Here is a 14854-nt window from a genome sequence, read left to right as displayed (position 1 = left end):
GAAGTGATTAGTTTTTGTAAGAATAATATCCATAATTATAACTTTATAAACTGTAATCACTAGCTTACGGATAACGGCCGTCCGCGCGTTCACGAGAGAGTCGAGTTCGGGCGTATGACGTAGGTGTAGGTAAGGCAAGGTGAGAGTAGACAGCTCTCACAGTTCAAACAAATAGAGCTCTTCGACATTTCTCTTTAAAAATTCTCGTTTCAGACTTCTCATTTGTGACCGGTGTTTTGTTTTGCTCCATCCTCTGTGCTTCCGCGTTCCCCAATATGCAATGCATCGGGTCAGCGGTCACTCTTCTGCTGGAACTAGACTCATGTAAGGCCGTTACCGGAAGCCAGTGATTATAATTTAAAAAGTAATGAAAGATGATGATGATCCATGATAGATGGATGCATTTGTTTGGGCTTCAAAATCTAAGGTACCATTCACTCCCATTATAAAGCTTGGAAGAGCAAGGATTTTTTTTTATATAACTCCGAATGTGTTTGGCTGAAATAAGAAAGTCATATACACCTATGATGGCTTGAGGGTTAATTATGGGATAATTTTCATTTTTGGGTGAACTAACCCTTTAAGTGTGCTGTTTAAGTATACAATGCAGACATGAATGTTTTAGGTCAACACAGTGCAAGTTTTGTCTTATTGTACAAACTTAATTGTAAGTACTTACCAACATATACTTATAAACACTTAAAAAAAACATACTTAGATACGCTTATAAAAATTTATACTTATAATAAACACTTTCAAAGCAGCATAATTAAAGTGTAATTTTTTACTGTTTAACCTGATCCTAGACATCACACTCAGTGTAAAACCTTTATGCCCATCACCACAAACTTCAAGCCTAAGCTCAAAACCACACACAAAAATACATGAAGGAGCATGTGATTTCTCCACCCACATACATGATCTCTAAGCTGGCACAGGCCGTCAGCATCAGTTGAGTTAATCAGACATTGAATTTTGAATGTGTTTCATGAATCAGAATGCAAGGGTTGACACTGAAACATGCATGTGGTGTGTTTGTGTAGGCTGGCCGGGTGCACCTTATTCTGTAGATATCTGTGAAGGTCTGGAGGACTGGAGTGGAGCAAACAGCCTCTCTAACCCGTCTGACACTGAGGAAGAGGACGCCGCCCATCTGGTGAGACATCCCACACTCACTTATTTCAGATGTGGTAACTCGTGTTGGGTGACACATGTTTTTTATTTATTTTTATATATATATATATAGCCTTCACTTTTGTTTTAGGTTCCAGGTAGATATAGGGCCTTTGTCGACTGGAGGAAAACCGGGCTGGATAACTTGATCATTAAGTGTGGTGATATCATACAACTACAGCATGAGGAAAATGATGGCCAGTGGTGAGTGATGTGTGGGGAACATAAAGGGATATTGCTAATTGTAAAATGCCACTTAAAGGAATAGTTCATCAAAAAATGAATCTTCTGTCATCCTCAGGTCATTCCAAACCTGTACGACTTTCATTGTTGAAAACAAAAGAAAAGATACTTTGAGAAATGCCTCAAAGTCTGTTTGTCCATACAATGAAAATCAATAGTCACTGTTTGGTTCCCAACATTCATAAAGCATCATATTTTATGTTCCACAGAAGAAGGAAAGTCATACAGGTTTAAACAACATGAGGGTGAGTAATTATTGACAGAATTTTTATTTTAAGGTGAACTATCCATTTAAACTCAACAGAATCATGAATTTGATTCTTTAAATGTGTAAAAAAAAAAAAAAGTTAAACCCCTAAACATAAAACACCTATTATGCCCCTTTTTTACAAGATGTAAAATAAGTCTCTGATGTCCCCAGAGTGTGTATGTGAAGTTTTAGCTGAAAATACACCACAAATAATTTTCTACAGCATGTTAAAATTGCCACTTTTGGGGGTGAGCAAAAAATGTGCCATTTTTGTGTCCATCCCATTTTAATGCAAATGAGCTGGTGCCTCTGGCCCCTCTTTCAAAAAGAGGGCAGAGCTTCAAGAGCTCACACTTCAGTGTCAGGCCCCGTTTACACGTACATGGTTATTTTGAAAAACGGAGAGGTTTTCCTTCGCTTGTGCCCTTCGTTTACACGCAAACGGAGAATTCGCCTCTGAAAACGATTCTTTCTAAAAACTCCGGCCAGAGTGGAGATTTTGGAAAACGTTTGCATGTAAACTGAGAAAAACTGAGTTTTAGGCAGCCGACGTCACAGTATGCGACACAACTTGCACCTGCATCAAAAGTGCAACCTCTTTGTTCAAAAGAGAAAGAGGAAGTGATTCGTTGCTGTTGTTGCTATTTTGGGGATTCTGATTGGCTAACGTGGGCTTCTCGTTACACTGCCACCTACAGGTTTGGCATGCTCTTGACGCTATATATACACGGGTTTGTGTAAATGAACACTTTCTGAAAACTGACAGGTGTGCACAATGTTATTTTTGAAAACGGAGAGGGTGAAATGTCCGTTTATGAAAATGGCCGGCCACGTGTAAACGTAGCCTCAGGACAATCTCATCTCACGGAATGAAAATGTCAGAACAGAAACTGTACTAGCAGTGTTCAGTTCGAACCGGAGTCGGACATTAATGCCTACAGATCCAGTGAATATTTGCTGCATGGAGATAGAACAGGTTTAGATTTGATTAATTACGGTTATAACTTAATTGTCATCTTGCTTTTATCCACTATTAGTACAAGCCTGTTGTAGCGGACCCCGTCCGTGTGATGGCCAAAATGTACTGATGAGTTTATTGTACTTCACACAAAAGATGAAGCATTTGTTTTAGTCCAGAAAATCACAGAAAAAGCTGAGTAAACCAGTACAAAAAGTGTGCATTAAAGTCTTATCCATAAACTCTCTCTCCCATGCATTCAAATTACATACACAGCAAGTACAGACCTTTTCAGTGGGTGCTTAATAAACTCGTAAACTTTATATGCGTAAAACGACTCTGATGAACTGTAATAAACTGCGCGCTCTCCCTTTCATTACAGCCGTGACCCAGTACCGCTCCAGAGACTGTAAGCTGGATCACGAATAGTGATCGACCGATATTGATTTTTTATAACCGATACCGATACCGATTATTTGCATGTTTATGTCCCCGATAACCGATATGCAGAGCCGATATTTAATTACTGTTATACTTCTGTTTTTGACACAATTATTACAACACAAATGAACTGAACAAACCATTTTATTTATAACAATCACTCCCTTCTATATAATATAAAATATATATATATATATATATATATATAAAATATAATATAATAATATATAATATAATAACTCCCTCCTAAATAATATATAATATCCCTCCTATATAAGCTGCTTCGTTTGTTTTCATAAATGGTAAATAAATCAAATTACAATATAAATTATATAATGTAATAATATAAATGTTTTTATCTAAATTATACATATAATTTATAAGCATCAGCAGCAACAATGTTAACAATAGGCAAAATAAATGTTAAAAGTCTAATGTTTTCATATGGAGAAAATAATTGACAGGGGAGTCATATCACCTTTGCAGAAATGTAATTCATTTTGAACAGTTTTAGAAGGTTTATGTGCCGTTTAATAGGTTTAAACTAAGAGTGAGGAATAATTCACTGGGTAATATTAATTCACTGAATGATATTAGCTGGAATATAACATTGTCATTATAAATTATTAATAATATTTTTGTAGGTCTAGATAATGAAATGCTTCCTGACAAAGTGCTGTTTATACGCATTTTCACAGAACTATATATAGGCTACTCAACCGCGATCGCGCGTGCAGATAATAAATAATTAATTTCCACAAAGCGGTATATTTAGATGTGTATTAGCGAAATAATTGCTATGTAGTAAATGATAATATAATCTAGGGTGTTTAAACAAGATAATCTTCTCAAAAGTTTCATTCAGTGGCCGTGCTTGAGCATGATCATCAACCCAGTGAGTGCTCAGCAATATGAACGAACTTTTTTTCGAGACTAATGGTGAGCAAAAAAAACAGATAAAGAATTAAATTCAACGCTTTTATTTTCAACATGCACTCATTCATGTCTGTTTTATTTAATTCATGTAAAGTTACGTCTTTATTGGGGCAGGACATGACGGATTACGCTACGTGACTCCATGAGTTCGTCTCAATTTTTGAGAACCAAGCTTCATAAACTATATCAGGCATTTATGTCTCAACCCTCATTTCTGCATGCCTGTTATGTTAAATAAAGTTGAATAATTAAAGCAAAGCAAGTAGAACATATACTTTACGTGTGCACAGAGTTGTTGTTGACTGATCTCCTCAGACGCGGGCTGCAATGGCGGAATTCTCAAAACGGCCACAACATGGCGACGTTTATCGGCGAATCCGATATTAGAAAACCGATACCCGATTATGGGAAAATGCTTAAATATCGGGAAAAATATCGGTAAACCGATACATCGGTCGATCACTAATCACGAACACAACAGTTGGTACAGATCCATCCTCGAGTAAATTTTTAGCAAAGCCTGCTTTGTTACGGACCGTCGTTCACAAAGCAGTCTGCTGTAAGATGATTTGTGCAAACATAAACGCATTTGGGTAGATTGGGGGGCATATTCCCTTCAAAAACAAAAGTAATCCACTGCGTCTTCATGCGGGTCTGATGTTGGGAGTTAATGACGACTGCTATGTTCATTCTTACATTCAACAACAAAATACCTCTGTCGCTTAGAAGACATTCTTGTCGACAGCTGCTCTGGCCTCGAAACAATTTTGCTCACTCAGGGCGGGTCTACGGTTATACGGCAGTGTGTCAACAGTCGTGGGAGGGGCTTGTCCAAAAGTACGTCACATTGCCCAGAATCTGAAAATGGCTAGTTCTGAGGCACTGCTTATGATTTATGGGGATTAAAAAAAAGCACTGGGTGGATTTTTATCATTATAGGGTGGTTGTGCACACACACTGCCAACACACATTTATGTTCAAACACCATTTAAAAGGGAATTTTGCATAATAGGTGCCCGTTAAATGTGAAGCATTGTGAGAAATGTAGTCCTATTATCAAAAAGAACCATTTTAACAAGGGTTGGGCAAAGGGTTTATTGCAAAATTAAAGAATTAGATTCCTTTCAAAGGCACTATTTGCTTGACTAGTGAAAAAAACTGCAGTTATATTAATTTCAATTTATTTTAATTCTACTTCCTTACATTCAAACATGTGAACTGTCACAGGCTGGTGAAGAATCTGAGTCGCAGACAAGAAGGCCGTATCCCTACTGCCAACCTGCAGGGCATTCTGGGAGACTGCATCAAGAATCACTCCAACCGGCTTGGAGGTGAGAGTCTATTTGGACATCTGCTGCCCGTTTAGTGTAGTTCCCTGAAGAGACGAAAGCTTCCTTGTTGCATATGATCCATGCTGCCCTATCTTCTCTGCAGATCCAGGGAATCGTAAAGCGCGGAAGCTCAGCTCACCATGAAGAAATCATCTTGTGCTATATTGGACCTTCACATTAACATTTACACTCATATTGGACGTGACTACACGGATTCAGACTTGACCAGCAAGAATATGTTGCTAAAATGCAAAATACATAATGGGGATTTTTACACCTTACAAGAGATCTGCACCATTTCAGAAAACCCAGAGAGCGCTTTTAAAGATCTGTCCTCTGGCTAAGCACTTCAGTCCTCCTGACTACATGAAGCCCAGAACATTATGACTTTGGGTTTGTCCCAGTAGACTTGACAGTTTTTTTAACGAATTAAGGCCCATCAAAACCTCTTCTTATCTGGCTTTGTGGCTGTCTTCAACCTTGAAAACATTGTACTCGTAACGGACCTGGATTTTTAAACTGTGCGTATGTGCTGTTATTTATCGTGTACTGTTACTATTGTTGTATTTATCCTGTTTGAACAAACAGAGCTCTACCTGAGAGCTTTAATGCCAAATCATGCAGTGCCATAATGCCCGTATCCCCACTTTTATTTAATGTAGTGCACTAGTTACCTCAAAAAAATATTTCAAAGCACTTTATTCAGGCCACACAAATGTGTGGTCTTTTGTGTCTATCTACAGCTTTAGACCAGTTGAATTTTGCATGCCATCAATTCGTACCTCTCTTATTAAGTAAAATTCTCTTGTCAGGCACAGAATCTACTCCGCCTGCTTGAAGACCTGGGGGCCTTCATGTAATGTTGACTTTATAGCTACACATATGAGTCATGAGGGGGCGAGCAGAGCTCATGTGTGTTTCTTGTCACAATCATAGCGCCACGTGCTGCTGCAAAATCAGTGTTAGTGGAGGTTTCTTAAGTGAGATCATACAGCAAACATTAAATATACCCACTGTTTCGAATGCTTAATTAAATATTAATTGAAGCCTTATATGAATTTACTACATAAACTCAGGCCCACAGTTGGAGGGCTGACTTTGATATTCAGCGTTTGAAGTGGAAATGAGCTGTGTGTCGCAGCAGGAGACGCTGTGAAGTACATATCTCTTATGTTATTAATTTCGCTATCAAGTTGTTCCCTTCCAGCATCAAGCCACATAAAGGATATATGCCTGTGCTGTATTAAGTCCTGTTCACATCAATAACGATAACTATAGTAGCGTAAGCGTACACACCAGCGGACGATGTCGTTCTGTTTTCAAGCGTGCCCTGCAATTTCTTGTCTGCAGCTTTAAATATTCTTTAAAGCAGGATTGATTCTGATTGGCTGTCATTGTTTCTAGTGTTAATCAGCTGTATAAAAAAAAATATATATATATATATATATATATATATATATATATTCTGAAAGCGATTCCAACGATGTCGTTCCTCTGTGTTGTAATCTTATGGTGTGGACTCTCCTATTCTTTTTATATTTAGAACGGATTTTGTAACTGTATCTTTATCGTTATTGCTATCGTCCTTGCTGTGAACGGGCCTTTAGCCATATGTTCTGTCAGTTTTGCATATTTACAGGCTTTTTTCACGTCCAAATGTCTGAGACCACTTTGAAATTTTTATTTATTTAAACGTGATCATCAGGTTTCCTTTATGTTCATGTAAAATTTTCTGTTCAACTTTTCACTCAAAATATGAATTATAATGAAAAATGTGTCTTAACGTAGAAATAATGCAAAACATGCATTTTCACTTGTGGTCCCAGACTTTTGGACCCTACGGTATATCCCGAATTTTTTTTATGTTGTTTGTTTGTTTTTTTTGGGGGGGGGGGGGGGGGGGGGGGGTGCTGGCCTCAATTATTAAAGGAATGTTATTTTTAAAGGAATGTACCTGTATTGACTGTTGTATTGTATTTTTAACCATGATATATTTACTGTAAATTTGTACAGCCTATTGAAAATGAATAAATAAAAAAAAATTTTATCAAATTATTTGGGTTCGGTAAGATTTTTTTATATTTTTGAAAGTCTCTTATGCTCACCCAGGCAGCATGTAAAATAAAACTAAAGTAAAAAAATAAAACTAGAACTGTGAAATATTACAATTTAAAATGACTGTTTTCCATCGTTTCCCACGTCTTCAGTGTCACATGATCCTTCATAAATCATCCTAATGTGCGGATTTGGTGCTCAAGAAACATTTCTTATTTTCAATGTTGAAAACAGTTGTGCTGCATATTTTTTGTGGAAATCACGATAAAAAAAAATATCCAGGATTATTTGATGGATATGAAGTTGTTAAATGCATTAATTTTAAATCGATATAATTTGTAACATTATAAATGTATTTACCGTCACTTTTAATCAGTTTATTGTGTCCATGCTGAAAAGTAAATAAAAATCTTACTAAACCCAAACTTTAGAACGGTAATGCATATAATAATAATAATAATAATAATAATAATAATAATAATAATAATAGTTTAATTTACAACTACTAGATTTTTAGACTTCTTAGGGTTAGAGTCAAAGACGCATATACACCATAAACACTAACTGTGTTGTTATCTCCCAGAGACTGGCCTCAAATGATGAAAGGATCTTTCACTGCATGTTGAGATGTGAGTGATCTGATGCCTCCAGTGTTTATGGGTAAGATCCAGTGATTTTCAGAACTAGGGCACGAGTCTTTTTAAGAACGTTGTTGAAATCTTAAGTAGGTTTCTAGTATCAGACATTTTCAGTTATCCCTCCCGTTCACCTTCCTCCAGTTTTCCCTCTTAATGCAGTGGTAGTTCAAAGCTTGAGGGGCTACATTTTGTTTCCTTTGCTGTCTGAATGAGAGCTTCTAATGGAGCAAGACAGTACTTTCCTTAATAACATGCTTGCTTTCATTAGACCACAGGAGAAAACTGTGCTACCGAGTATAATTATCGATTATTAAATGTCCTTACAGGACAGTGAAGACACTAAGTCATGCATAATTGATAAAATACTGCACAGGCTTTAATGATGGAATCTCTCATTGGCCAGCCAGGTCTTAAGGGGCGGAGCATGATTACAATCCATTATAATGGGATCAATGGATTAGGAACAATCAAAACATTTTATTTGACTTGATTAGGCAAACATCAACTTAATTCTCAATCCTTTGAGAATCCTTTTCTCTCAAGGTTTGAATGTTGCTTTCTCTATGTCTGAGACTTGAAGAGAACTCAAGATCATTGGTCCACATTTGTAGGCAGTACTCCCTTGCTAGCACCCATCACATGTTGTATCCAACGATAATAGTTCCCAACCTGTGTGTACACACCATACTTCCCTTTCTTAGCACATTCTTCTCCCCAACTGACAATGCCAGTGAGGAACCAGGTGTTGTGATACCGCATGGCATGAGGTCCTCCGCTGTCCCCCTGACAGGCGTCTTTAGGAGAATCGGAGTATCCCGCACAGAACATGAAGTATGTGATTGGGTCACTGCTGCTTTCCTTACATGCTGTTCTGTCCACATAAGGCAATTCCACCTTCTGTAAAGTCCCTGCACTTCGTCCTTGGAAGCGCAGACGTCCCCAGCCGCTGACAGTGGCCAGAGATCCAGACTGCAGCAGTGACTTGGAGAAGAGCATAGGTCCCAGGCAGATGGGACGTACCGTTGGAGTAAACCGGACGGGGGTGCGCAGCCGCAACAAGGCAATGTCATGATTGTAGAGGCTTAACTTGGAGTCATAACGGGGATGAGAGATTAAACGGGTGACATCCAGATTCTGTTCTGTGTCTTCAGTCTTGGTGAGGTCATGCTCCCCTGTGAAACATGGTGATGAAACATCTTTCATCAGTAAAATTTCAGTTAGAATATCTAAAGATTTGCAAAATATTAAATTTACCTGATAAGCAAAGCTGCATAAGATAATGTTTTTGGAATTAAGTCTCTTTTTCTTACCAAGGCTGCATTTATTTGATCAAAAATACAGTAAAACAGTAATATTGTGGAATATTATTACAATTTAAAATAAGTTCACATCATTTTTGGTTACACTCTTATTTTAATGTGTCCTTGTTACAGTGTAATTATACATTTAAGTACCAAGTACTGATTTACTACATGTACTTACTATAGGGTTAAGGGTCAGTTGCATGTGTAATTGTGCAAAATTTATAGTTATTACTATAGTTACTACATAAAATAGTGTTACCTATTTTTTTCTATTTTAATATATTTGAAAATGTATTTTATTCTAGTGATGGAATGTTCAGCCCACTTTTAAGTGTGTCATGATCCTTCAGAAATCATTCTAATATGCTGATACATTTTTTTTCTTCATGATTCTTTGATGAATAAAAAGTTAAAATGAACAGAATTTATTTGGAATGGAAATCATTTGTAACATTATAAACGACCACTGTCAATTTCTGCCTCTCAAAAGTATTATTTCTTTTTTTCTTTTTAAATCATTTTGACTTTTTTGAATGGTAGTGTATATTTGTAAATATATTTTTGTATATTTCTATATCTTATTATTCTATTTTTATTGCCCTATTGGCAATATGACAAAAACGTAAATGAAACAACTCAATATATATTTTCTAAAGTCTTTATTATCTTCAAATGATTTTGTGTTTTTATGTAATTTTATTGTGTTGTAAGGATTTAGATACTTTATTAAGAAAGTAATTTTGAAGTGTACAGCCAAACAATGAGTTTGTATTGTATTTTAATTACTTGTTGGTGTGTACTGTATACTTTTTATAATGTTATATATTTAAATATTAAGCCTAGTGGGGAGACCGGGGACGGTTGAAACACGGGGCTAGTTGTAACACTATCAATTCCACCAATCAGGGATAAGATAGGAGCCATGTGACCGTTTCAGTTTCCTCAGGCTTCCTTTACGATCGCACACGGAGGTTTTCAAGTCTGTGTTGCATTCTTTCATGAAGCTACAGCAGAAAATCAAATTCTGAGATATCAAAGTAAAAGAACATAAGATAATATTTTGTTTTTACAACCATCCCCATACTTTCAACTATGAAATTTTTTGTGATTTTAATAATTATACAGAATGCCTAGAACTCGGTGAGAAAGACAGATCGTGGAGTCGATGCCAGTCTTTTAAAAAGAGCAGCAGAGGAAGTTTGTTCTTGTCACCGTTTGTGACGTAAAATGTATTTCATTTGTTTGTTCTTGTCACCATTGTGACTGATAAAGAATGCATATCATTTGTTCGTGTTTATGTAATTTGCTTTCACACACACACACGAATGTGCACATACACACACACACACACACGAATGTGCCCATACAGACATGTACACACACACACACACACACACACATTTATGAATGTGCACATACAGACATGCACACACAAACGCACACATGTGCATGCACAAACACACAAAATATGCACATACACTCTCCATATTCACACATATTTTATTGTTGCAGCCATTCATTTAAAATAAAAATGTTGTTGGGGCATATGACTTGGAGTAGGCTACCCTTATTTATTGTGCATTTTGTCTGTTACAACTTACCCCAGTATGTGTTACAACCTACCCCAGTAGTGGGGTAGGTTGTAACAAAGGACCACCTTGTATGGGTGATTCTGCAACTACGGGCACTTTTAAGTCCCAGCAGTGAAATTTTTGATTTATGTTAAAATTTGTCATTTGATGTTTCATAAATATATTCACAGTGCCATTACACACATTGACAAAAAATATAATTACTGATTAATGTGATTAAATATAATATTATGAAGCATTTATAGCTCAAAACACCATTTTTGTTAATGTCCCACACCTGTGGTCTCAATGTTGAGATACATAAAATAAGCTAATTTAATTACAATTTGACATTATTTCAAATGGAATTGTTTAATATACAGATTCATTTACAGTATCTTAAAATTCTTTGTATTATTAATTGATAATTTTAACTTTTTTTAATTTTAATTTTAAATTTTTAACTAAATGTGCCTGTCCCACACTTTTGAGTCCTTACCGCAACAATGAAAAAAAGCTTTTGTTATGAAATTTTATCGAACACAAACAAGTCTAGTTTCTATTGAAACAGAAATTATCACTTGAGCACATTGCTGACAGACTGGGCCACCGCACTACCTCACTCACAAGATACCAAAAGAATAAGGTAAACATCATCTTTTCTGCTCTAGTATCTATTGTGCGTCCTTACCATTCAGCTTAATAATGTGTATTTTTAACTACATTTTAAAAATAAATGTGTATATTACTGTTAAATTCATGTATATTAAGATGCTAAGAGTTAAAACTAATGTGGTAGGCCTTGCTAGCTGCCAATTAGCTGAAATATTAGGAAAACTGTCATTTCCGCAACATGTCTTTACCGCAGCAAATGTAGGTGTTGCGGTAAAGACCTTGTGTTGCGGTAGAGACAAATTCAAGGTTTACTGTATATTAAATTACAAATATTCTGTATATTATTAGTACTGAAGTATATATTAGTATATATATTAGTATATATATATAAACATGCCATTTTTTAACCCTAGATTTTAACATCGTGTCCTTACCGACACAAGATGTCATTACCGCAGCACTGCTCTATTTTAAATTTTTTCACATTTTCATTTGCAAAAAAGTATTTTTACACTTAAGCTGAGATGATTAACACATTGAAATTGCAACATCTGTCATAAAAAGTTAAATATGTTATCTTTTGTGTGTATGGAAACAATTGACATCTAAGGTTACTGTACATTTTTTACGTGGCATAGAAAAAACATGAAATTCCCTATTTTGTATATAATTTTTTTATATCAGTATTTACAAAATTGCATCAAATTTGAAAAAGCTATTTAAATATATAATTTTTTTATAGAAATTACTAAAGAAAAATGTAAAAAATTAACGTTATTGTAACGTTGCTGTAAGGACACTTTTTAAGAAGATGACCCGAAAAACATAAAAAATAAACATGTTCCAGATTAAAATCTTAACGACTGCATTCTATTTTGTGTAAATTTTTATATGAATTACAGACTGTGATGGTTAAAATTTAAATTCATGGAGGTTGATTTTTTTAAAATTGGGATAGTCAAAAGTGCCCTTAGTTGCAGAATCACCCATTCATGATCATCTCACAAAGTCTGTGATATATTTGAAGAAATTTAAATTGTTGCCATTTGTAGTAAACAAATATGTGTACTTTGCCTAAAAGTTTCAAATCTGTAGCTAAAAAAAAGAGGTAGTTTTAGGTGCTGAAGAAAAAAGTGTTACAACCGTCCCCGGTCTCCCCCTACTCGGCACCATATATCAATTTATTTTAATCCGTTTTATTGGCTGTAAAATTCTGCTGTTGTTCTGTTGTAGGGTCTTACCAACTCTGATGAAGAAGGATCCATTCTGGCTCCCTAGCAGACAGTGTGCTGCAGTGATGACCCATAACGGGTTCAGGATGGAGCCGCCACAGAACACCTGCTGCGTCGAGCGCGACACCAGCGCCACCTACAAATCAGCCGTCAACTGGGATAAATTACATCATTTTTGGTGCATAAACAGATTGGGTTGTTGTAGATACACAACACAAGTAACTCCATAATTTACTCCTAGATTCTTTTTTTTATACTTCTAGATTTCATTTCTTGACTGTTAAAACACCTAAACTTTACAGTCTTTACCTGCCAAGGGATTTCTCCAGGTAAGGCCGCATTGCCACCAACAATACGGCTTTTTGGAGCACTTTCTGTTGGCGACGTCAAATACTCAGCAAAAATCCACTTAGGCAGTTTAACACGAGATGGCGAGACTTTCTGTTTAGAATCTGTAGGGATGGTCTGATTGTCCGGTTTGAGTATGTTGGATGTGGATTTGATTGTCCCATTGGAAGACTGTACAGATGTGTTCGTAACAGAGGTGAGGCCACTTGCAAAAGTTTTCATGGCTGTTTTACTAGCTCTGCCACATGGGAACTTCACTGGTAACACATACAAAAACACAAACATGTTTTTTTTTTTCTGAAATGTTTTGCAAGCCCTGAAATTGTGCTCGCAGTGTCTTTCTAAATGCCACTTCATATAATACTGTATATGAAAAGCTTTAAGAATGAAAGTAGCTCTTTGAGATGTTTTTGGAGCAATCAGGACAAAAGAGTAAATGTGATTCACCTATAGGCTCACACTTGAATCCGTCTTCTGTGAGTTTGTATCCGGATGCACACTGACACTCTGTCCCACGAGACTCCAGCAGAACACAGAAATGCTCACAGCCACCATTATCAACATCACACTTTTTGGCAGTCACTGATAAACAGAACGAAACATCTTTTAAAGTCGTGAACACGGTGCACTTAAACTGTGCGTTTGAGGAAAGCGAGATCCTGTCTAACCTATTTCACAGTTTTTTCCGACAAAGCCTGGCAGACAGTTACAGGTGTATGTGCCCATCTGGTCCTCACATGTGCCTCGGTTCTGACAGGGTGATGATATACACTGGTCCCCATCTAACAAACAGGATCATTTGTCAACAACTGGTCTTTGTTCATACGGTATTAATCATATCCAGTTCAAATATTATAGCCTACAATAATTTGTTTGTCTTTAGGTGCAGCAGAAATCAACACACGTCTCCATTGCCTCACCGTTTAGAGTAAGTAAATAATAAAGTTAATGATTTAACAGACTTACCAACATAACTCGCCCAAAACTCCATCTGAAAAACACATTTGCCGTGTTACACAATGCAGTGACAAATGACGAACCACAACTTGTCTACTCACCGTCTTTTCATCATTTTCAAAGGCTTCTCTGGCCTCCTCCAGAACACACTTCTCCTCCATGCACTCCCTCTCCACATTCCCCTTCAGAAACTCCTCAAACAGTGTGTTTGCTCGTCTGCGTCTCCACAAAATGCTGTCAGCTTTCTGCCCATCTAGGAACACTGAACCTGGTGCTGTTACAGAGTTTGAGAACTACTGAAAGCTTACGTGTGAATTCGATTATTAAACCTCAGAGAGTCAGAAAGCAAATGCCAAGTCTTTCAGAAGTCTGATTTATGAGGTAAATAGTTGTGTAGGTCTTACCTGCGAAGGCCTGATGCAAAATATATGGGAAAAGAGCAAGAATGAATGAAGCCATGTGCCAAACCAAATTCAGTCCCTTATTATTCCACAGTGAGCTGACAAATAACCTGATCCTACGCTCCAAAGTCTACACCTGTCAACCACACTGGCACAGGACATGCTGTTTGAGTGACAGAAATAAAAGTAGAACAAAATAGGCTACTACATTTCACAATCACAATTAAAGTAAATAATATTTGAACATCAAAATGAATTCCATTTGACTATCATTATGTTTTCTAATTCAGGGTACTTGACTTTTAAACTGGTGGTCCAGTCAAATTTAATGTTAGATAATAATTAAATGTTTCAAATAATTATTATTTGTTTTTTTACATTCACTACTATTTTCGTTACGT

At 36.4% G+C, this 14854-nt stretch overlaps 2 protein-coding genes across 3 annotated transcripts in view; one reads left to right on the top strand and one right to left on the bottom strand.

Annotated features, from left to right (window-relative positions):
- The window catches only part of mcf2a (MCF.2 cell line derived transforming sequence a), a 30642-nt gene extending 24626 nt beyond the window's left edge, over window positions 1-6016 (top strand). For both annotated transcript variants that reach the window (XM_077236234.1, XM_077236233.1), the window contains exons 27-30: window positions 1044-1156; window positions 1265-1377; window positions 5229-5332; window positions 5436-6016. In XM_077236234.1, the coding sequence (XP_077092349.1) occupies window positions 1044-1156; window positions 1265-1377; window positions 5229-5332; window positions 5436-5476 (371 nt within the window). In that variant the 3' untranslated portion in view covers window positions 5477-6016. The remainder of the gene's footprint in view (window positions 1-1043; window positions 1157-1264; window positions 1378-5228; window positions 5333-5435) is intronic.
- A 2363-nt stretch (window positions 6017-8379) lies between these two features.
- On the bottom strand, window positions 8380-14602 carry f9a (coagulation factor IXa). Its single transcript, XM_077236232.1, has 8 exons — window positions 14457-14602; window positions 14154-14326; window positions 14062-14086; window positions 13764-13877; window positions 13543-13677; window positions 13057-13352; window positions 12757-12883; window positions 8380-9197 (listed from the first exon to the last, which is right to left on the bottom strand). The coding sequence occupies exons 1-8, from the start codon at window positions 14509-14511 to the stop codon at window positions 8617-8619; spliced, it is 1506 nt and encodes a 501-aa protein (XP_077092347.1). The 5' UTR covers window positions 14512-14602; the 3' UTR covers window positions 8380-8616.
- Between the last annotated feature and the right edge of the window lie 252 nt (window positions 14603-14854).

This window comes from Siphateles boraxobius, unplaced genomic scaffold (assembly GCF_051911475.1).
Source record: "Siphateles boraxobius isolate OS27281-9 unplaced genomic scaffold, OSU_SipBor_1 2, whole genome shotgun sequence".
Classification (NCBI taxonomy): Eukaryota; Metazoa; Chordata; class Actinopteri; order Cypriniformes; family Leuciscidae; genus Siphateles; species Siphateles boraxobius.
This window is presented reverse-complemented; position numbering and strand designations above follow the sequence as displayed.

What these genes read in the sequence shown, in the direction of transcription:
- f9a (XM_077236232.1), bottom strand. Translation starts at nt 14,511, where the DNA reads ATGGCTTCATTCATTCTTGCTCTTTTCCCATATATTTTGCATCAGGCC. An exon ending in TTTGCATCAGGCCTTCGCAG is followed by an intron (nt 14,327 to 14,456) that starts GTAAGACCTACA and finishes ACTCTGTAACAG; the next exon opens with CACCAGGTTCAGTGTTCCTA. An exon ending in GTTTTGGGCGAGTTATGTTG is followed by an intron (nt 13,878 to 14,061) that starts GTAAGTCTGTTA and finishes CCTGTTTGTTAG; the next exon opens with ATGGGGACCAGTGTATATCA.